Source organism: Haliotis rubra, unplaced genomic scaffold (genome assembly GCF_003918875.1).
Source record: "Haliotis rubra isolate DU_JTF1 unplaced genomic scaffold, ASM391887v1 Scf236, whole genome shotgun sequence".
Classification (NCBI taxonomy): Eukaryota; Metazoa; Mollusca; class Gastropoda; order Lepetellida; family Haliotidae; genus Haliotis; species Haliotis rubra.
Genome location: NW_025766403.1, coordinates 1,061,185 through 1,086,703, shown reverse-complemented (window position 1 = coordinate 1,086,703; position 25,519 = coordinate 1,061,185). Strand labels below are relative to the sequence as shown.

The following is a 25,519-nucleotide window of genomic DNA, read 5'->3' as shown; positions in this document are numbered from 1 at the left end:
ATCCAAGTTTACATTCATTTGCTTGTCCCTTACATGAAAAATTTCATTAATATCGTCCATCTTAACTTCCGCAAGATAACTCATTCCTCATAGTCCTGTTTCGTTCATAAATCTAAGTTGAGCGTCAGCCCTTTAATTTCATTACCCGCGTTTATTTTGTGTGCAGTCATAACGGTAGAGATCTCGGGTCACATCAGAGATCCCTTGTTGATTGATCGGGAAGGAGACGAATGTCGATTGGGAACATTTCCCCTAGCGTGATTGGGGGAAGACGTAGAGCTAGCAATCTTCAATTGTCAGTCGTAATATTTGCAATCATGCTACGATTGTCTTTCTATAACTTCATTACATCGCTTTCAATCCCGATCTCAAGGACACTGCTAACATCACGTTAGAAGAGCCGTCAAGAAGGTTTTTTGTTTAATCAACTCCCCCCAAACTTTATTTTTAGAAGAAAATGGTTCAGTGTTATATTTACAAAAATTGCTGCGATAACGTTACATGAATAAATTCGGACGGTATCTGTATTGTTGTAAACCATTCAACCATGACTATTTCAACATCACAGTGCCTTTAAACATGCACATTTTTCTGCCTGATTTGAACCCCAATTTCTGTTTAAGGTAATTGTGTTTAATACATAGGTTTATTTTGTCTAATTTAATATTACCTGATACGAAATACTGCCTACAGATAGAGATAATTGAAAATAAGAATCGGCAGTGAACATTAATTGTATCATTAGATTATCCCAGTAGTTATGTCCCTTGTCATCATATAATTAACTTATATTTACTGCATAATGGCTCGCAATCGGACGATCTATGTTGTGTAGAGATTGCTACTTTGTTTAGTTTGTTTCCGGACTCTATTGTGTGTGATGGCTGTAATTGTTTTTGCGACAGTAAATTGGGTTGTGGAGCGGAAAGATGGCGCGTGTCTGAGTGAGGAGGGGACAGGTAGCATGGAGGTACACAAGACTCCAACCAGAAATATGAAAATAATAATACATGTGACAAGTGATGACTTTCGGGGCAATCAAGCCCACCTGCCTGCCTGCGTGTGATGTTCACTTGGGCCTGGATCTCACACAACATGTAATTAAGGCACTTTAGTTCCTGTCTCCGCTACACTGAGGTCTGTTATGATTCATATTGACCTCTCTCTTATACTCCCTGATGTCCCAGTGAAAATCAATACCCATCTATTGGTGTACACAGCATAAACGGTCAAGCTCCCAGCTCACGGCATAATTTCATGCAAATGGGATTTCCATAATTACTGGATCAGCCTGTTATCTGATTCCCGTGAGCGGGAGCGGTGTAGCGTAGCCAGTGCCAGCCTAGGATGAGAGAGCTGTGACAGGCCCAGCAGGGAGTGATACGCTCCTGTAACTCCCGTCTCTGACTGGCTCGCTCCTCAGGGCCAGCTGGCAAATCACAAACCTGGGCTTGATGAGACTGTCGGTGTACACACAGGAGTTGTCTACCTTGAGGCTGGCAAGGTGCTTGTACTGGGAGTATTTGTGTGAAGGTAAAGGTGTATGCATGCAACTTGAGCCCGGTGACTCGTTGGGAGTAGGAGCTGACTCCTCATGTGCTGTGGCTATTGGACTGCCTGAAGACATGTTTGAGGAACTTAAACTTTTTCCCTTTGGTAAGTTTTTCAGTCATCTATGTTAACCTTCATGTATTTTTAAAGGGATATTACTTTGGGTTTTTAAGTGATGGCTGACTCCACCTCTTACTTGCAGAGTTTATGTGGCACTGTTTGTTTATATTTAGGAATCATAGTTTCAAGTATTTTGTTTGTGTAACAAATGGTTTCGACAAAGTTGTCATTAAACACATGTTGAGATAATTCAGAAATCAACAGTTGATGACTAAACAGTTTTATTTTACCAAGTATTTTATTTTTTATTTGGCTTTATTTGCACTACTGATTCATCGTTAGTCACAATTTTTAGATTTTATTTTTACCTTGTGTGTTGTCCCCTGTTCAGCAACATGTGCGAGCGTCCTTGTTGACAGACATGATGTTTCTGTTACCTGATTAAGTCAAAAGGACAGGAAATACAAAGTTGACATCACTAATCGGTTTTTTTGGTTTCCTTGTATTTTCAAATAAACACCTAAAAATAGTTGATTCGGTCACCTGACAGGTATTATGGGTAACTGCTACCTTCTCCCTCAGTTTTGTGTCGTCTGCCATGGAAGAAGGTATGTCTTGTTTTCTTGCATTCACTGTAACAACAAATAGTTTATTGTGTAATTTCTCATCCTATAATATTCTTAAATTGTTTTATGGATCACCTAGTCTTTTTGAATACATATTTTGAAAATTGACAAAAATGCTTCCTGGAAATATCAAATTTGATTGCAAGGGTGGGGATGGTTTCTGCAGAAGTGTGAATTTGTGAAACTGACTGATCACCTGGGCATCACCTGGGCCAGTGCAGACAGTTGTTTGTCTGTGACCCCCTCCCAGATGGTTCCCATCACGCCCCACTGCACATATGGCATCCTAGCCCAGGCCTCCTCCCCAAGCACGCCCAGTCTAAGGGAGGTAATTCATTCAGCTTCATCCCATGATAGTCTACAACTGATAAGTTCGATTTTGTTTTTGGACTGATTACTTTTTGTGTTTCTGTAATTTATTTTGACATTTGTTATTTTGTCGGAAATAATTATGGTAGGTGTGAACGTTTTTCAAATATGGAGGGTGTTGCAGTTTTGTATGGTGAAAAAGTAATTGGCCATGTGTCTATGACTAATACTCGATGTGGCTTCAATCATATTCAGTGAATTTGGAATGACAATTCTCATCTATCATGACTAAAAATGGCTGGAGATGAGTGCTGATGAAATTAATAGTTGTTGACGAGGAGAGAAAATGCTTGTTGCCTAATGCGTATAAAACAGTGGTGAATCATGGGAAGCGTGGCACCTATGTAGTATATGACTGTATCAGCGGGATTGTGAATCACATGCTACGCGATGCTTAGTGGCATGGCGGATAGGAGGGACAGGAAATGCAAGGTGTGCTCTCATTGGCTGGCCTGACCTAGGATATCGCCACTTGGATCTTACCCTACAAAACTAATTGTTTTCATCTTAGACAATAGAGATATGAAGATTTATTTCCCTACCTTTTGTGCCTATATTTGGGAGGTGCCTGTGACAAGGCATCTTTAGATACTTTTTATCAGAAGAGTTCTATTTCCTGTTTTCTCATTCCTTATGTTTTAGCATAACGTCACAGTTTCGTTTCATCATCTTGTCAGGTCATTGTCAAGAATTGCGTATGCGGTATTAAGCAAATACTCATTTAACTTCAGATTACAACTTCTATAATCTGTGTTAAAATTAAGTGTCTAGATTTTACAGGTAAAATTAAAGGTCAGATATGCAAACTTTTAACTGAGAAATTTGATTCTGATTTAGCCAGAGCTTATTTATATTTTCAAGGTGAAACTGCACAGGTGAAAGTAATTATCAGATGGCTACAGGTGTGTCGCATTACAGGTGTGTTAATTTACAGGTGTGTTGCATTATAAGCTGGGGACCTGCCAAGTGAACCTTAGCCGTTGATAAGTAGTTAGTGTCAACATCCTTATTAGAACCATCTTACCGACACTTTGTCTGATTAAGAAGGAAACATTTCCTCGAAACACGATGCATTAAATGTGTTGTAGAATTATTGTATTTGAAATAGGATAACAACTGGAGATGGCTGGATTACTAGGTCTCCACACTTTGCCCCATCTGGGAGGTTTACATGAACAAGGAACTATAATTGCCTACAATGTATCGCCTTTTATACCGAGTTCCTCTTCACTCAGGAGAATCATAAAAATTGATTACTTCATAAAACTGACTGAAAAGGCTAGAGAGTGCCAACAGTCGCTGACTTGATAGAGTATTGTTTTTTGATTAAGAATATGAAAACTTATTGATTGAAATACCACTTGAAATTTTAACAATTAGCGTTGATTGCACAATTAAGATGTCATTGAGATGACCCCCCACAGCTTTACTGTGTTATGATTGGTAGTTGCTGTCTTGAACGGAAGGCGAGTTGTCGTAGTTCCCTGGTACACTGTATGCAAATTGATGCATGACTGACGCTGAATGAATTCCCAAGGTTGCTTTCATGATGGCTTGTTAAGATCGGACAGGTGAAAAGGGCTGTATTGTATGCAGGAAATGGGCCTTTGCTGAGACTCATTCATCAACCTTTCTGTCTCCTTGATACAAGATCTTTACCGTTTTAATTAAGCATTGAATTCTAGCATATCGACAAGAACATTTTGCCGCTATTTGGCCCTGAAGTAGGAGTATACGACACCGTAACGGCAGTGTAAAAGCAAATAATCTGAGTCTTTTACTAGAGACAGTGAACAACACAGGTATTGACGCATGAAAGAACGATAATGATTGGCCCTTACAAATTTGACAGGCGTCTGTCATTGTGTGATAGAAAACTACAGATTATAGTGTTTTGTGTCAATCACTTGAATAGTTGATGATTACTTTGTGCAAGCGCCTTATCTACAGAGTCAGAAGGCCGAGATTTTCGGATGTGAGTGTTTATGCACACTGTTAGCACAGTTTCCAATTTGTCAGATCATTGAATAGTCTACATTTGTGGAGGGTACTTCTCTTCTCTAGTTTGTGCTCATTAGAAATTTTCAACAGAATGGCTACAATTACAAGCAAGTTAATTATTCCTCTTACAATAGAGTCACTTCCTACAGTGGAGCGACGTCCTATAACAAGGAGGCGTAATTAATATTTTAATCGAACATTTTTCAAAACAGTTGAGTGCACCTACTCCACGTCAAGAGGGTTATGTAGTATTTTTCCAGGTGTTCTCTGACAGATAAATCATAGCAGGTCCAATTATTATTTATCCAGAAATTCGAATGAGCTTCTGAGAGGGAGCCTCCAAATATATGAGATGGCAGTTTGCACTTCAAATTTGATCCTTTTGTGCGCTGCAGAGATTTGTTCAAACATCACTTCTAGCTTAGGTCCTTCTACTTTTGTTCTCTGTGTGTTCCCATCTTGGCTCAACCATGTTACTTTACTCTGCCTCAGGCTTGTAACTCTCATCAAGTGTTGTCAGTAGTTGTTGGGAAATAGTTTTGTTCATTTCTTTGCCCTTGCTGTGAATCATTTCATCCTGTATTTATGAACAGATTATAAGGACCTTTTAACTGACAGCCAATGAATATGAGACCTATTCAGCTGGTGGTAGAATGTGGGTACTATTTCCCTTCCACTGTTTAAATATTTCCTTGTGAATAATACACGAACATTAAAAGGAAATTTTTAAGGTGTTGATGATGATGGTTTCAGCATCATGATGTCACTCTTTTGGGTGATAGAATTTCGTCGTCAAGTTATGTGAAGGTCGCAATGATCTCCTTGCAGCTGTGAAGGATGACATGTTCTTGGAAGTCAAATAGACATTTCTGATGCAAGTCTAACATTCCATACTCTGATTTTGCCCATTGGAAGGAGGAAAGTGACAACACATGTTTGTACAGTGTGGAGTTTAATTGGAATGCACTCTGTTATCAGAAGATAACATTTTATGAGCTTGGGGGACTCTGCAGCTGCAAGCAATTGGCAGTTTACGGTTTATCCCATGTTCAATAATGTTATGGTGCCTACAGAGACTTTTTTTTTAAAAATTAAGAGAACGTTAAAAATTAACTGTAGATAACATGAAGTGTACAGGTTTTTATGATTTATCATCCATAAGTTAAGTTCACATGGATGTCAGTCAGTGTACGGTTGATGAAGAGGCTGCTGACTTATGAAATTCTGACTTTTGATCAATGTATTAGTTATTGATTCGCAAGAGCTAATTTCCCGTGCCGAATATCACCAACTAGCCTGCTATTCTGGTAATCAATACTGCTGATTTATCCAAGGAATGGCCGAGTTTTTTCTCCAGTCATGCAAGTCTGATGATCTGTTGGAGCATGTAATCTAGGATTTGTTTACATCAGTTGCTCATCCGTTATCTCAGTATTAATCACAGAGGCAAATCAGGAGACTGTTCTTCCAGGCTTGGCCATAGAATATTGGATTTCTTCAGATGGGTAAATTAACCATCGCTTACTTACTGACAAATTTTGTGGGATTTGGGATGCGCTTTTACCAACGATTGATCAGAGCACATATATAATCAGCCAAGTAGAAAACGCTTGACTGTTTGATGGATGTCAAGAAATCAGTGAGTGGCCATCAGCTAATTTCCTCTCTTATTTGCAGTGGAAAATGAAGATCATATCGATGACTCTCTCGCTACGGCAGTGGAGGAAAAGATGGACACCCCCTCCACGGGAGTAGCAAATGGTAACCATGACAACCCAGTCAAGGAGAGCCAGTGCGAGGTGACAGGTGTGGCGAGTGAGACATCGCCAGAACCAGTGACTCGACAGGAGGAGGCTGCAGACAAAACTCACCCCACACAGAATGGTAGGCCCAAACACAATGTTCACAATAACTCAACCACAGTGCACACTTCATGCAATATCAACAATTCTGATCCGACATTTTGGTGAACTTTTATCACAATGACACACTGTATTACAGTTTGGTGTTATGATTTAACAATGGGGTGAAATCATTTTATAACTTGTTCCATCTGTAAGTAAAAACAATTAAAGCCTTTGATTCTGTTTGGAAATTTAAGATGGACTTGTGCAAATATGTAACTTGTTGAGTCTATAGGTGAAACAAATACAGATTTTGTCTAAGATATCTGTGAATCGATCTTAAGTTTTGATATTGTTTGAAGGAACAACTGAAGAAGCTGAAGAAAAACTTGATATCAGCGACAAAAAGACAGTGGCGCCCCCAACCAACAATTCAACATCAAATGAGGCGGACACAATCAAAGAGTTCCTGGGTCGCAGTGACACAGTTGTCATATTCCCCGAACCAGTCAGCGATCTGGAGGAGGAACACGCAACAAGCATTGGTATGATTTCCTGCTTGATCTTCTTCAGATTTATCTTAATCTTTTTATGTTTGGTTGATTAATGACTTAATATTTCCGATTGTTTATTGGTATTTTGTTAATTAACAGTTTTGTTCATGTTATTTGTTAATGTTTCAGATGCTGTGAATCCAGTGGAAGAAGAATACACTCTGAAGTGTGTCCACTGCAGCGAGAACTACCAGCGTGTCACCCTGCTTCGTGAACACATGAAGACACAGCACCCTGACAAGGAGATCAAGTATCAGTGTCCCAAGTGTGATGAGGTCTACCTGCTCAAAACACAGCTCGACAAACATATCGCACTCCACTCACCAACATCCCAGAACTGCAAGGTCTGCAACAAGACATTCGCAAATGTTTACCGTCTCCAGCGTCACATGATCAGTCATGACGAGAGCACCGACCTCCGCAAGTTCAAATGTCCAGAATGTGGCAAGGCCTTCAAGTTCAAGCACCATCTCAAGGAACACATTCGTATCCACAGTGGAGAAAAACCCTTTGAATGCCCAAACTGTGGCAAACGCTTCAGTCATTCCGGATCCTACAGCAGTCACATGACATCTAAGAAATGCTGGGTGATGAACATGAAGGGAAGACGCGTAGATCGCAACGGCAACAATGAGGGTGTCATGTACTACCGCAGCCCAGGACAGTCGTTCAATGACTCCCTCCAGTCCCCTCCTCCTGGAAGCTACCCACAGCAGTTCCTCAAGTACGATCCACGTAATGCAGGACTCCCCACCTACTTTCCTCCAAACCTTACCAGCACTCCTGTGCGTCCTCTGGGTATGGTTGCCTACAGTCTCTACCCAGACGGCAAGCCTTCAGGCCATGTTTTACCTCCTCCCAAGCTCAGCCCTCCGACCATTGAGTGCCCAAAGCCCCCACCATGCAGCACTTCTCCTGTGTCCAGGGCTCCTCAGATCTCACCTGATGTCAACTCCAATACCCAGCTGCTCAATCTGGCTGCTTCCGAGAAGAAGGTTGAGGGACCAGACACAATTAAAGTGAAACAAGAGCCAGATGAGGCCAATAAAGGATCTCGAGCAAATTCACCCCATGAATCTGCCAAGTGTGAGACTAGTGGAGAGTTTGAACACAAGACTAACAGCATTGGGGAGATGATGTGTCGGTTTTGCAGCAATGGTTTCAAGAGTCCAGTTGAACTGCACCAACATGAGAGGTACCTATGCAAGCTGAACAAAGATATTGTCCTACGAATGGCTAACCTAGAAAACTCTCGCAGCTCTCCAAACAGTACTGTGTCCGATGCAAGTCGCCATCCCACGCCAAACGGGAGCGTTGGTGATGCAGGGACGGACGAGGAGGACACTGAGGAGGGGAAGGAGGAAGCTACCCAGGGAGACAAGAAATACAGGATGAGGTCGCTCATCAGTGATCAGCAGCTTCAGTTTCTTCGCGCACATTACCAAATAAATCCTCGACCAGGCAAACAGGAACTCATCAAGATTGCAAATGAAATTGGTTTCTCCAAGCGAGTTGTTCAAGTCTGGTTCCAGAACATGCGAGCTCGTGACAGAAGAAAGGGTAAAGATGTACCCTACTTCCCCAACATGGCTCGCTTCAAGGCTGCTGAAGAACTCCCTGTAACCACAACAGCCTCTTCTTACATACCAGTTGTTCCACAGCCGTTTGCAAGTGCCCTTTCAGCCAGTCAGTCCTCAACACCCTCCCCGAAACTCAATGGGCAGCTGACTTCGCATTCCCTCCCACAGACTCTCGTCAAACCTCAGACATCTATCGCCAACCAGGACCAGCCTCTTGACCTCACCGTCAAGCGTCAGCCTCCCAAAGCTCACTGCAACTCAACTCCTTCCCCAACACCTTCATACGGTGAGGACCAAGCTCTCAACCTCAGCTGCAAGTCTACCACTAAAGAAGAACCTTCCAAAGACAGTAAACCACCCACATCATCGCCCCCATCATCAACCCGACTTGAAGGGAGTTTCCACCAGTCTGCTATCTTCAAGTACATGCAACAAGAAGGTCTCTTCCGGAGCAGTCTGTTAACCGAGATTCCGAAGACAACCAGCTCAGTAATACCAACCTTGTCTGGCTGGTCTGTACCAACCATTCCGTCGAAGTCGTCTTCCCCAACTGCATCTCGTCCTTCCCCAGCATCAAGGGAAATCAGCGAGGGAGAACTGAGGAAGAGCCCATTGCAAGACGACCAGGAGAGCTGTAGTTCAGATACCTCTTCAGACAGTTCCGACAGTCAGGAAGAGTCAGACTTAGCTGACAATGGCCGACTTGTGATAGACGAAGCGGATGAGAGAGGACTTGACAGGAGTTGTCTTCAAGCTAAGAATGATGCACTGTTCCACCACAACTTGAGAACCCTCGCAGATGTGTCTTTGGCCGAAGGGAAGGCGAGCTGACTGTTGCAGATCACCTTGGAAAATCCAAAAGACTGAGGAAAAAATCCTGGAGACAGGTGAGCCTTTTCAAGGTATATGCTACATTAACTTATTTTGAGGAATTTGATTTTCAGTTAATTATGCAATTATCTGTTGAAACCGTGATAATAGGTCCTCAAAATCTCTTCTAAGAATTAGCATTATGATGTAGCAACTTTGCAAATTTACAAATTTGCATGATTTTACGAAAACAGAAACTGATTAAATATATTCAACATGAATCTGTTATGAATAGTTTTATAGAATGAAATCATCAATATTTTCCTAAATGGTCCTTGCAACTGTGAGTACGGGCATGCTTGATGGGTGTCGTGTACAACACTTACCTCTGATTGGTCATGTCATTCACGCTAACATCAGTGCTAGTTTTTCAAGTGATTGCTGAAGTTTTGTGACCGACTGTTCATCATAACCCATCACTTAATACAGCATAATTTGTGTCATCGTTTCACGGCAGTTTTAGCTCAGCAGTTTGAGTGCGGTGTATATTGTGCAGTGTTTGCCATGTTCATGTGCTACATCAAACATCTAATAGCTTAACTGTTTAGCCACATTGTGCATTGCTAGATGTTTGTTTTGTTGATGAAGTTTGTTATTGAAACTGTTCTTGATATAAACAGGGTGACAAGCATATATAACTGAAACTTAATTTTTCTTTTGAAAATAACTGATTGAGAATGCATCATATTTTAAAGATATTTGCAAATATACAATTTTGATTTAAAAAACTGTCACCCTGTTAAGCTGGCACAAATGTTGATTTAAAAAATATCTATAATTCCTCACCGGCATTTCAATTGGTCTTCTTGCCCATCTCTACATTTTCATTACATTGCAAAAGCAATATTGATTAAGATGTACTTATTAGAACAGCTGATATCCAGTATTTGAAATTTAATGTCTTCCGTGTTACCAAATTAATGAGAATCACTGCATGTTCTTGTGACAAAAATGAGTATCTTGTTTGGTGTAATTTGTGCCAGTTTCCTGTCTTGTTTGTTTGACTGTGTTTGACTTCCCATGTTGTGTTTATTGCTGTGTGCTGCTCCCTTAACACTCTGTTTCTGTTTTCCAACATGTGCAAGCAGCCATGTTTCTTATGGCAGGTGGAAGCAGAAGAAGCTAACCTTGACCTTGATGATTCTCTTAACGGCGATGACGAACCGCTGCGTAAGAAACGCAAGTCGTGGAAGAACCACAAGATGGATGTTGACATCGGGATGTATGCCTGTGACCAGTGTGACAAGATGTTCAGCAAGCAGAGCTCTCTCGCCAGACACAAATACGAACACTCAGGTAAATACCCCAGTAATATATCAAATTGTAATGAAATGGGTAAAGAGTGTTAAGATCTTGGACATACCTTGACATGCTCAGTACTTTAAATTTAGCCTTGAAAAGAGTACTATAGATACATTACGAAAAAGAAAAATCGGGGGAAATTTTTTTTACGAACATCTTTTTTTTTCCGAGCAACTCCAATCATACGTGATCCTTCATTTCACTTTACCCTTAGGCATTCATGTAAATTTTTCTGAAAATATTTTGTGTACTGGGGAAAATGATAAACTCGAAACATTTGCTGATGCAACTGTAAGATGAATGCTTTTCATGATTTCATGCTAAATCCGTTTCTCACAATGCCAACAGGTGCCCGTCCCTTCTGCTGTGAGGTATGTGGCAAGGCGTTCAAGCACAAGCATCACCTGACGGAACACAAGCGTCTCCACAGTGGAGAGAAACCGTTTCAGTGCAAGAAATGTGGCAAGCGTTTCAGTCATTCGGGCTCATTCAGCCAACATATGAATCACCGATACAAGTACTGCAAGCCCAACGATGGGGAGGAGGACTAGGGGAGACAACTCAGCAGAGCCAGTCTTCATGCAACTCTCTGCTGAAGCTAAGTTTCAAGTGTTCTTGCTGCCAAATATGCGAGATGGCAACTATTAGGCAATATGGCAGAATCTGAAAGGGAGGTAACCCCAACAAGGGAAAGAGCATTTGCAAACTGTCCATTCCATGATTCATTAAGCCATAGATGATAGTTGCTAGTTTTCATCTATTTTGTCAAAAGAATATTGGCAGAGAATATTTGCAATTATTTTTTACAAGGGGAGGTAACTGCGTAATGGCATAATCAGGGGAGGCAACTATGAAACTGCTGCAGTGGATTGAGAGCATTATAGCAATGTCAGTGATATGCAATCGGTCATTTCTTTTGTTGTTACAGTATTACAGTTTCATGTATTGTTTGGTATTTAACCAAACGTCTATGAAGTGCTCATTGATGTTACAGAAAGTAATCATGATGTACCTGTTATTCTACAAGCCACGATCAAGTGCTTTACATGCAACCAATACTTAATTCCATATGGGACCAGATTTCTTACACGTTTTTTTTTTTTCATCCAATGTGGTTTTGATATTGTGGTGTGTTTTATGTGTTAGTCGTAACCGTGTCGGAATCTCAAGTGAAATAGCTTGTGGCCTCTCTAGGACATTAGGACCGTACATGACCAGGGATAACATTTGTTGGTGCCTAGTTTTCTAAGACATCTTACTGTTGGATCTGAATCACTGTGTTATGAATGTTCTATGTGACACTTATTACTTAACGGACATACACCACTTGATGAACGTTTTTTCCTGATGTCCTAGAGAAATAGTGCCACTTCAGCGCGACTACTTACCAATGTATTCAGTATTTTAAAGGTTGCTTTGACGTGAGTTTCGTCATCAACTCTTGTCAACAGCCTTACCTAAGCTTCCCATTTCTCACAAAGCCAATTTGCCATATTTTAAAGCCAGCTATTGCTGACAGAGATTTATTTCTATTTAAGAGATTAGAAAAGATGTTATTTATGGGTTAGAGGTGTATCTTACAGAGCTTCCATGACTTCCTAGTTAGGATGACCGATCAGAAATGTTTGTGCCAATTGTGTATAGTCTTGCCAGTGCCAACTGTTTTCACTATGTATGCGTCACAAGATGTTTGGTGCCAAATTGTCCTTAGTCGTAAAAGTTATTAATAATCTGCGCTATGGTCAAGGGGAGATAATTGAAAATATTTATTTACATGTAGGCTTTTTGTTATTTATTAGATATTTGTTGGTAGTTTAGGGATCTAATGTCCTTTGTTTTAGAAGTTATGTAGGTTTATTGTCAAGATATTAAATTTATTTGCATAATACTATGAAGTTGACCGAATAGTCATAATAGTTTAAGTGCTGGTTAGATAGCAATGATTAGAGTGATCTGCTTGACCATGGTGCAACGGTGTAAGTGGTGTTATCACATGTGCAGGGTAACACCTGAAACGATGTCTTTACCGGACAGTATTATTCCGAAGCTTGGCCAACAAAAGGTGTCGATTCGACACCAGGTGCCAACCTTCTATTGTCTTCCAAATAAATGTATGAGTGTGCTTGTTCACCTGACATGAGTGAGAGAGAGAAAATGAATAAATGAATGAATGAATGAATGAATGAATGTGTTTATGTTACAGGAGTACCAGTATGAGAACTATGTGTTAAAACATCTACACAATTTTGCATAAGTTTTACAAAATTTAGTTTCAATAAGAAATAACCTTTTACACTTAAGCTACATTTTCAATTTTTTGTAAAAATTTTGTAAATTCACATTTTGAGCATTTAATTAAACTGGTCTCACATTTGTTTTAAGAAAGAGTGTTCATGAATGAGGCAGTCAGTGCCTGAATGAATGTAAATTGAATGCCTTGTTCATTGTATTTGTTGTAAATAAACAATGCTGCATAAATAACATGTATAAAAAATCAAAAAGATGTTAGTTCTATCATAGTATAATGATTAATGTATCAAAGTATTTATAGCAATTTAGTTCAGCAAGGGCCACATTGTACTTAACGCCTGTGGAGAAATACTTAAAAGTCAAAGTGTGCAATAGGTCGTAAATTTCGGCTGCCATAGAGAAGTATTATTTCTTTTAAACAGGGTTATGTTTTAGAAGTAGTCTTGTTTATCTTATGTGTTATCCATGTGCCAAAATATGCAATACTCTACCGTGCTATCAGTTACGTTACAAATATTTTGTTTCTAAGTGCAATATTGGAGGGCTATGTCTCAGTCATCTGACAGATAGTATATGTATTATATACTGCCAGACATATATAATGCATAATAATGAAGATAGTTTTCTTTCTATATATCTACACAAATATCCATTCTCAGTATTAATGATGTCTTCCTAATATTTATGGAAAGTTTGCAATCATTGTATTAACTGATGTCAGTGCTAATATGTGCCAACAGTATTAATCTTATTTGATCTTCCAAATACCAATTTTAATTCAGTGCCAGATTTTGGTCTTCCACTTCGCAAGAATCTGCCAAACTAGGGCTCATCGTGAATACCAGTATTGTACGTGTTGTGCTATGTATCGTGTCAATGTGACTGTTTCTTTGAATATTTTAGGCTAAAAAAAGCTGTTTGGTTAAGAATCTACAAATTGACAAGATTTCAAAACGTCAAACTTAGATGTATTGGGTAAATGTTTTTTAAAAATCAATATTTCTAAAATTAAAAAAAAAGGTAGATAAGTCATCAAAATCTGAAAAAAGGAAATTTGAATCAATTTTGTTTATTAATTAGAAAGTTTAAATAACAACCCATCGTATGAAAACAGATAATGGTCATGTGTATTGTAACTGCTTATGATGAAAGTGAGGTGATAGAGGTAATAATCAGTATATCCATATGTATAAATTTTAAAAATGTATTGCAATAATGACAGTTACAAAAAGTCAATATATGATGTGAAATGGTTGGTAATACAGTTTGAGAATTGATGTTTTGTTGAGATGAGGATCTAGTCATCAGCTTAATGAGCCAGATTGTATCACAGGATGCCAAATTTTTGTACAAAGAGAGTAGAATTAGTCTGTATGTGTGGGTGTAGTTGTTCCCCTTGGTGCCGTAGTAGGGGCAGGGACGCCGTATAATACTCATCCCATTAGATAGTGTTATTCCACCTTTTCTGATCGGTCATCTACTATAGACAAGAACACCTTGTATGTACAATCCTAGTAAGCACAAGAACAGAATGATTGATTTTCCAACCTTTGGTAATTTCCCTATAAAATAACTTCTTTCAAAGAATACAAATTCGGGAAACATTTCGTTCATTCTGTTTGCAGCCATTGGATTGTTCTCTTTTATTGCAGTATATTTTCTAGATTTCTAGATGCTAGATACCCTTGAGATATCCATGAGATATAAGCGATATTCAACTCGTCTACAGTATGGAATCCTATATCTTCCAGATTTCAGCCGGAGGTTGAAACTATGTACCAAAAATACTCATATTGTTGTTATGTTGATACTTTGTGTTTAAGTTGTGTTATTGTGTTGTTTATAGTTTAGGCCACCGCCTAATATTATTTGTGTTAGTGTTTCTGTACATATATCAGTGTGTGTCTGTCCTGGTAGTGTCTGTTGCTATGGGGCTATTGAGCCTGGTAGTGTCTGTTGCTATGGGGCTACTGTACTGTTACATAATGTGCCTAGCTTCTCTAGTCAATAGTCTGAAAGCGAATGGCAACTTCAGATATGTAAAATTCATGTAGCATTATATTGAAGGAAGGAAAAAATTTGTATTCATGATATTTCATTATGTTCAGTATTACAATAATCATGAACAAGGGAAATTACAAAACTAGGATTTGGCGAACGATGAAAAGGTTTCCGCCCTGTACAATGCCATCATATCTCAGCTTTGACGTGATGTGTCGTTCCGTGTTATACTATAGCAAACATTTTGAACCTTTTTGGTTCCGTCTCGTGTCAGTCAGTGAAGTATAAAGTCACTCGTTACAAATAACACCATTTTGATGTTTGCTACTCCTTGTTGAAGAGTTAAATCTTCATGTGATATACTTTTTCTTGTCACGTGTGGAGTGTTGGGATGTGTGTGCATTCCGACCAGTATTGTCAGGTTTTTGTCTGACAGGGAGTCCGTAGAACCATGTCCAGTTTCTGTGTCGGGGCTGCTCATAACACGCTGGACAGACAACTACTTGGGGTGTAACTATTACAACATAGTGGCTGGCATCCGGGTCACTTTATCAGAAGGATGATGTCATGCGACATATATATAGCAATACTAAAGACAGACGAGGATGTGTGTAAGAAATTATGATATCTAAAACAAAATTTAACAGATTTAGTTTAAAAATTTCAACAACAAAAATAAAGCAACCAGTTCATTTGGGCAAATAGAAAACATTAAGATCACGAGATGAAATGTAAATTTTTTGAAAATTTGCTATATATCGTACCACACATCTTTTATTGCAGTATATATCGCATCGCACCTTTTATCACACTGACGTTACACCATTCATCACAAACCTGCTCCACAGATGTAACCTTCCTCAACACTCTCAACTATTGAACCATAGAAAAAACAAAATGGGAGTCTTTCTAGTTGATAAAAGTAGCTAGGTAATCAAAATACATTTTTCCCTTCGGTTTCAGTACTACTTTGTTTGATCATCATTGATGTTATGGGCAAACTTTTAAGAAACCTGTTTTTTTAATTCGTTCCAATTTGTTCGGGCCAATTTGTTATGAGCTGTTTTTACCCCTGTAGAATGTGATGATCTTGTGTTTTGTGTCCTGTACAGTAATGTGTATAGATCTTCATGTTTGTGTGTAAATTGTGCATTATTTTACACTAGGTATTCAAATCCAATTTCTTCATATCTTTTTATGTAAATTATATATCATTTAATGCTAGGTCATGAAACCAGGCAGCCAAGAGTTGTACATTTTTGTCTTAAATCAAACTATTGTTTCATGCTGTTATATATTAGCATGCTTGCTATTCCATTTTAAACATTTTGAACTGTGACATTTTATGTTGAAACACAGAGCAAGATGCTTCATTATTACCTACGAGGGCGAACATATCGGGGGTTCATATTTTTCATACGATGCCCTAGGGCAAAATATCACTTTGTCATGGTGACGTGACGTCATGAACAATGCTATGACGCCACGTTTCTTCTGTGACGTTGCGTTCTACATGCGGCGACAGCAGGTAGACAGCCTATGTTTGAAAGTAGATTTGGGTTATTTTCCTCAATTTGACGACTTTGGTAATAAACAGAATATTATATTCGTGCCCATATCATACTATGTTTACTTAACTCATGCCTAAATATCGGTATAACCCTCGCTCTCGCTCGGGAAATACCAACATTTAGGCACTCGTGTTGTAAACATAGTATGACATGGGCACTCATATAATATCCTCTATTTATTACAAAGCAAACAATTTGACTTCATGAAAAATGCATTTTTGTACACGAATGTCTGAGAACAATGCCACTGATATTTTTTTTAAGGATCATGATTCAGATCAGAATGGTAAAACGGTAAATTTGAAAATGAAGCATTTTGTTCTGTGAGTGCTCCAGCTTGTAACTCTGGTTGTCTTGGAGACAAATGTTTGTCTGAGAGCCCAGGAGGTTGGAGCACTGCCATGCTCACATACTGTATATTTTAGTTGCTGATGAACTAGATTGAAATGTACATATATGCCAGGTGTTGCAGTCCTAGTCTTGTCTTTTTCCTGTCTCGGCATCCTAGAAGTCTACCTGTGCAATAACCATTTGTGAACGGAAACATAAGAACTACATCTGATGAAATAAAATTTCATTCCAATTTATTAAAACTAATGTCTTTGTTTGTTTGAAACTTTTTGATTATGTTTTCATAGATTGTCATGTTTTTATTGTTTTAAAAAATGAACTTATTACTGAAGGTATGGTTTTGAAAAATGAACTTCTTACTGAAGGTACGATTTTAAAAAAAATGAACTTATTATTGGAGGTAATAATGTGTTAAAATGTTTAAGATAAGAAAACATAATATGACAACATGATGCAGTCCAGCAATTATCAGTTCAGTTAAGTAAATGATTTTTTTATATATCTTCATTTGTCAAGCAGGATAATTATATTTATTTGTGACAATATTAGTCTTAAGGTAAATACTATTCTCAGTATATCCATGATGATGAGCCTATCTAGTCACTGAGTCTCATTTATGATGTTATTTCATGCTGTAAATATGATTCCATTTTTCATTGCATTTTCAAATCCATAATCAGTCTCATCATAGTTGACGTAAACATCGCTGTTATTCATCTCATTTATCTCTGCTCATTTCTCATGTTACCTGTTACAAAACGTTTCCAAAATCTTGAGTGGATAGGTTGTCTCCCCTTAATTGGTAATCTCCAAAAGAACTCTGATCTAAAAAACACAACTTGGGTATATTAAATTCCAGATTTAACTGATTATTGAAAATGAAGAAAGGGTTAATTTTCAGAAAATAATTTTTACAGCTCTTCGATTTTATCAGATGGCATAAAGATTCATGAAGTTCATTAGTGGAGACCGTTAAAGGGAGACTACCTGTCTAATGTCTTGAGGGACATTCCATGTTTTATCTTGAAAATTATGATTTGAAATAGAAAAAGTCCCTATTTTTGAAGGAAATTGTTAAGTTGATTTAAAGTCAGTAAATACATATTGATGTGTGTAGAATTGTATTGTTCCCAGTATCTAGCCTCAAACTTCAAATTGTTAGTCCCGTCTTCATAGACAAATCTTAACAGTTTTAAGTTGTTGAGATCTATCCTAGTCCTCAGTGGCACAATGACTAATCCCAAATTATTTGTCATAATTATGTGACTTTAGAAGAGAGATGAAGCTCTCTGATAATCCTAGTCATTAAGATACAGACCTGAGCGCAATATGTCACCATGATGTATAGGGTACAAGTTACCATTGCAATATGTATATGATATATGTGGATCCGTATATATGGTGAATATGTTATGAATATTCTTTCACCATGATATAAATGGTAAGCATATATAGAAGCCATGTTATATATGGTATATGCACATATATAGAAGCCATGTTATATATGGTATATACACATATATAGAAGTCATGTTATATATGGTATATACACATATAGAAGCCATGTTATATATGGTATATACACATATATAGAAACCATGTTATATATGGTATATACACATATGTAGAAGCCATGTTATATATGGTATATACACATTGCCATTGTATATATGGTGCATATACATATATTACCAGGGAGAAGTTAAGAACACCCAATTCCTTTCATGCCATGACTGGCTGAAGTAATATGAAATCTGATGTTGTTTAACTCATTTTGAGTAGTATGAACATGTATTGTCATCAGTGTATTTAAAACACACACACACACACACACACACACACACACACACACACACACACACACACACACACACACACACACACACACACACACACACACACACACCCCCTTGTTGCCGTGGTGTACATGTAAGTATATACATTGGCACCATGGTGTTTACAAATACGTACTATTGTCACCATGGTTTATATGGTATACATACATGTATATACACTGTCGCCATGGTGTATGTGATATGTATATGGTATACATACATGTATATTCTCTGTTGCCATGGTTCATGGGGTGTGTATATGGTATACATACATGAATATACACTGTCGCAAGCGTGTGATATGTACGTGTATATACACTGTCGCCATGGAGTATGGGGTGTTTATATGGTATACATATATGTATATACACTGTCGCCATGGTGTATGGGGTGTATATATGGTATACATACATGTATATACACTGTCACCATGGTGTATGAGGTGTGTATATGGTATACATACATGCATATACACTGTCGCCATGGAGTATGAGGTGTTTATATGGTATACATACATGTATATACACTGTCACCATGGTGTATGAGGTGTGTATATGGTATACATACATGCAGATACACTGTCACCATGGTGTATGAGGTGTTTATATGGTATATACACTGTCACCATGGTGTATGAGGTGTGTATATGGTATACATACATGCAGATACACTGTCACCATGGTGTATGAGGTGTTTATATGGTATACATACATGTATATACACTGTCGACATGGAGTATGGGATGTTTATATGGTATACATACATGTATATACACTGTCACCATGGTGTATGAGGTGTGTATATGGTAAACGTACATGCATATACACTGTCGCCATGGAGTATGAGGTGTTTATATGGTATATACACTGTCACCATGGTGTATGAGGTGTGTATATGGTATACATACATGCAGATACACTGTCACCATGGTGTATGAGGTGTTTATATGGTATACATACATGTATATACACTGTCACCATGGTGTATGAGGTGTTTATATGGTATACATACATGTATATACACTGTCGCCATGGAGTATGGGGTGTGTATATGGTATACATACATGTATATACACTGTCACCATGGTGTATGAGGTGTTTATATGGTATACATACATGCATATACACTGTCGCCATGGAGTATGGGGTGTGTATATGGTATACATACATGTATATACACTGTCGCCATGGTGCATGGGGTGTGTATATGGTATACATACATGTATATACACTGTCGCAATGGTGTGATGTATATGGTATCCATATATGTATATATATACACACTGTCGCCATGGCGTATGTGTTTATATGGTATCCATATATGTATATACACTGTCGCCATGGTGTATGTGTTTATATGGTATCCATATATGTATATACACTGTCGCCATGGCGTATGTGTTTATATGGTATCCATATATGTATATACACTGTCGCCATGGGGTATGTGTTTATATGGTATCCATATATGTATATACACTGTCGCCATGGTGTATGTGTTTATATGGTATCCATATATGTATATACACTGAAGCCATGGTGTATGTGTTTATATGGTATACATATATGTATATACACTGTCACCATGGTGTATGTGTTTATATGGTATACATATATGTATATACACTGTCGCCACGGTGTATGTGATATGTATATGGTATACATATATGTATATACAGTCAGGATGGTGTACATATGGTTTACATATTGGTATATATACCATTGCCATGGTGTATTATATGGTATACATGTACATACATGTGTATACACCATCACCATGGTGTATGTGGTGTGTGTATGTTATACACACTGGAATATATCCCATTTCCATGGTGTATTATATGGTATACATACATGTGTATACACCATCACCATGGTGTATGTGGTGTGTGTATGTTATACACACTGGAATATATCCCATTGCCATCGTTCTATATATATGTATATATACCATCGCCAAGGTGCTTTGGTGTATATATACATATGTATGTCGTGCACGGTCTGTATGTTCATGACAATATATGGTATGCTTATCTGTATGTCTAGGTTAGTATCAGTAGTTAGAGTGTATCGTTGATTAAGTTCAATCAGTGTGGTGTTTATGTAGGTAGATGGAATACTTAAGGCAGTGCCTTAGCTTGCCAGAGGAAGCAATTATTGTAGAACATGTATCTTAGATCTACATGAGGTAACATTTCAAGTTTATCCACAAAGGACAAACTGTTTTCGGGCTTTACTGACAATGAAATCAGAATTGAAAATTTATGAAACGTTACTGACAACAAATCAGGAAATGAAAGACTTTGCCACATGTATATGCATGCTTGTATATATTGATCTCAATAGCAATATAATTTAGCAACATTCTTAATGTCGTATGAATGATTCTGACGTAAAACTAGAATCTGGCTCCAGGTTTTAATTTGTGTATATTGATGAAGCGGAGGATTATCTGTCAGATGATGTATACAGTCACATAATTATGACAGGTGTAGGTATAGCCCCCCCCTCTGTGCCCTCTAGGATCAGCTTCCTTCTGTCTCCTGTGCAATAACTGCCCATAGCCACATCATGTGTTTTCTTGATCAAAATAAACATTTTTAAGGAAACAACTGGTGTCTATGTATTTTTTTGAAGGCTGATGCAAGAAGACAGAACATCAAGGTCTTTGTACAAGATTTACACATTAATACATTTCATGATACAAGTCTCATTAAGGATTGATCTATGATATCTCTGTCTGAAGATCTTTGGACATCCCTGTGGTGAGTGAATGATGCATCTTATGTCAATATCACATTGATAGGTCACCTCCAGATTTTGTGATGGTATAAATGGCGTTGAGTGAGTGAGGTTAGTTTTATGTCGCTCTTAGTAATATTCCATCAATATGACACCATGGAACACCAGAAATGAGCTTCACACATTGTACCCATGTGGGGAATTAAACCCAGGTCCATGGCATGACGAAATGTTTTAACCACTAGGCTACCCCATTGAACTCATAAATGGCAGCATTCATGAAATATTTCCAAGATGGGTTTAGTATGGCTTTACTTTTTCCTCAGTGGGAGTGCTCTGATTATGTTTTTCCGAAACACAGAAATCAAAAATGTTTGTCTTAATGCTTGGCTTTCTCTTTGGGAAAATTTAGAAGTCTTGACCCCAACTGGCTTATCAGAAATCTTTACGGTTTTGTAACTTTCTCACCTGTCAGGGGCGAAGCATTCTGATTATAAAACAAAAAGACTGATTTTTCTGGAATAATATGGGTATAAGTAAAGGGCATGGAATTTCTGAAAATAAATGAAAATTACTTGGGGGGGTTCTGGAATAATATGAGTACAATTTATAGGAAAGACTTGTGCATGTGGTTAGAGCGTCTGCCTGGAGAATGGAAGGTTGTGGGTTCGATCCCCAACCGCGTCATACCAAAATATGGTACTTGTTGGTCCCTGCCTGACGCTCGGCATTAATGGGTACGACAAGGACTGGTTGGCTTGGGAGTCAGTATAATGTGTCTGAGTGGGGTATTCATGCTTCACTGTGGCATGGTATCTCAGTGGGTTAGCACTATAAAACCAGCTTCAGTCTGGGCTAGTACAAGCAGCCGCACGTACACATACACACTGCACGTCGTCATATGAGCGAAATATTCTCAAGCACGACCTTAAACCCCATTTCACCTCACCTCACGTTGCCTCAGGTCAAAATGAAAACCTACACAGGAAATATATAAATATGCTTTCATAAATTGCTTAATTGAGTATAATTACAAGAAAATAAAACTCACTAGAAAATACATCACACCACTGACTGGGTGTGGCATTACAAAACAGATAACGTGAGATTACTGAGAAAGTAATCCCAAATATGTGTTTTAGTCTGAGATTGATAATTGGTTTGAGGAATGTGAGATGAGCACATGTTCCAATGTGCTCTGGACCACCTAGGTGGGTTGGGTAAAACACCTGCTGAAGGAGCATAAGTTTGACAGTGTTACCCCTAGTCACATCATAGCTAAAGATATTAGAAGAAGCCACATGTTGATACCCTTCCTGGTACTTGACAATAAAGGAATAAAACTGGGAGAGGTTGGCTCTGAGTTCCTATATGGTGTCGGAGTGGGGTTTCCTGTTACACTGGCATCGTATCTTAGTGGGTATTAGTTTCATACAAGCAACACACCCACACCCACACACACACACACACAAACCATTACCATTGTTTTATTGACTTCTGAGGCCAGACCAATTTTATTTCTTGTTTTACGGATCTGCCTGTCATATTTTTTTTCAAGAATAAGAAAAAAAAAATAATTAATTTTCCCCGCTCAAAAAATACAATCCTAATGTTTTTATTGGCCAGAAATGTAAACATACAAGAAATTTTGTTTTTCAGTTGTTTTTTGCCCCATATACACTCATAAATTGCCAAAAGTAACATACTTTGAGTATTTAGAGGAATATTACTTTGACAGGTGATTTTATTTTTATTTGTTTTCCCTCCTCCCTTTCTGTTTTCTGAGGACAAAAATATGTAAAGCAAGAAATAAAATTGGTCTGGCCTGGTGATATATTTGATAACTTGATACAGGCAGGATGATAAGTACCTGTTGTTAATATCCTATCAAATATTTGGTACATAGATATTTGGAGACTTATATCTTAGGTAATTTTCACTGAGATTATTACCTTTTCTTGAGGTATCACTTGTCCAAATAGAAGGATATTGTCTATTTTCATGACATCACCCATCATCTTATATGAGATCTTTAGCTTGCCTTTAGTGATGTCTCATGTTTTAAGTTTTTAAAAATTGTATTTTTCATCATGGTTATGGGTAATTAATAGACCTAACCATGCCACAATAAATTATTACACTTTTACAACTGTGCAATCTTTTTGATGAAAGAGAGTATGGTTTTATGCTTTTGCGATATTCCAGAATTATCATGGAGGCGATATCAGAAATGTGCTTTACACATAGAAAATATACTACTCACACTTTGCTAAGGATCACAAAATTTCACAAGTTTACTTAAACGTAGATTTATAATTTGAAATTGTATCCATTTAAACTGGATAAATTATAGTATGGTAACCCCTGTTTAACAAACAGCCTGTTTAATCTAAGCTTATGCACTTGATACATGAGTAACCATAAAAATGGTTTTCATGGCACTAATCAACCATTTTGCAAATCATGGAAGGAGTCACTGACAAATAAACAGCACATGTCAATACCAGGTATGGGATCCACAAGATGCAATGACATAGTGAAACCTAGGATCCATGCTAGGATAAGCTTAGGTATTTAAACCAAATATGACCCCACATAATAGTTTTCTGTTGAATCCATGATTTGATCCTTAGCAAAGTGTGAATAGTATATATATGGAGAATCAAACCCAGGTCTTCTGCATATACCTGTTGCCCAACAGTATTTGTACAGGTTGTGAAGAAACCTGGAAAAAAATAAAGGAACACTTGTGCTTTCATGTGATCCCTTATTTTTTTCCCTCAGTATATATTAAACTCAACCACTGACCAATTTCCAAAACATACATACGTTGGTTTTTGTTGTTGCTATTTTGCAGAAACTGTTGTAGAAATTAAGGAAAACTGGCATTAAATTCTGGAAAAGAGCTGAATAAATGATTATCTGTGTTTCCTATCTAGATAGTCTGAATAAAACTTCATGGAAGTTATGTCAAATGCAATACAAGGAAACGGAAGTATTACCTGGAAACAGGAAGGTGAAAGCTAGGTGCTTGTATGGAGGTGTTGAGGGTGTGTAATAATTGGACTAGTTTCGTGAATATAAGGAAATTCATATCTTTTTATGCCCCAGCCTTATAGGTGAAGACATTCTACATTTGTTTATTCCATGTTTGGGCAGTTTAGTCCCATCTATAAACAACTGATTTTGATGTTTTGCAATCTAAGCTGATTCTACCCTTTTCACTTGTGAAACACTTGGGTGAGTGAGTTAAAATTTAAAGTCATTTTTGGCAATATTTCAGTCATATCGACACTACTTGGTTTATAAACCGAATCCAGGTAACTGTCTATGGCGCAACAAAATGCAAAAAATATAGAATCAATTTTTTGTTTGAGTGGCATTCTAGAAGTTGGTGGTATAGAGATGACAGGACTTTATGGATGTTCAACTTCTTTATTTTAACAGGGGCGGTGGGGTAGCCTAATGGTTAAAGCGTTGTCTCGTCACGCCGAAGACCCGGGTTCGAATCCCCACATGGGCACAATGTGTGAAGCCCATTTCTGCTGCCCGCCTATGGAAAGGCCAAGAGGGGAAAATATTATGGGACTGAGACAGCACACACGCTTGGCTTCTTCGTCCGACGCGTGCTTTGTCATCAAAGGGACACAACCCTAGTCTCACACCGCTAGATCAACACCAATTGTAAAGTGGCAGTCTTCGTAATGACGAAGATTAGTGTTCCATTCCCACCATAGATACAATGTGTCAATACAACTTACTTCATATTTCTCTGCCGACATTTTATATAAGTATTTTTCTGCGGCATAATGTATAGATGTTCAACTGTGTTTGATAGGCGTCTTTAGAAGTTGGTTATTGACAAAGTAGTAATGGCATGGATGACAACTTCTTTAAATATCTCTATGGCGAAGTTTCGGTGTTGATCCTTATACAGTTATTACTGATTACTGAGAACAGTTAGCTTGATAATGGTATTGCACTTGCTATTTGTAAACGTTTAATGTTTCAGG

At 38.1% G+C, this 25,519-nt stretch overlaps 1 protein-coding gene across 1 annotated transcript; it reads left to right on the top strand.

Moving 5' to 3' along the window:
- Nucleotides 1–1,393: 1,393 nt before the first annotated feature.
- On the top strand, nucleotides 1,394–15,671 carry LOC124278390 (zinc finger protein 1-like). The gene is made up of 6 exons (XM_046714105.1): nucleotides 1,394–1,656; nucleotides 6,285–6,491; nucleotides 6,814–6,996; nucleotides 7,135–9,407; nucleotides 10,466–10,751; nucleotides 11,106–15,671. Exons 1-6 carry the CDS (start codon nucleotides 1,455–1,457, stop codon nucleotides 11,306–11,308), a joined length of 3,354 nt encoding a protein of 1,117 aa, XP_046570061.1. The 5' UTR covers nucleotides 1,394–1,454; the 3' UTR covers nucleotides 11,309–15,671.
- Nucleotides 15,672–25,519: the final 9,848 nt, after the last annotated feature.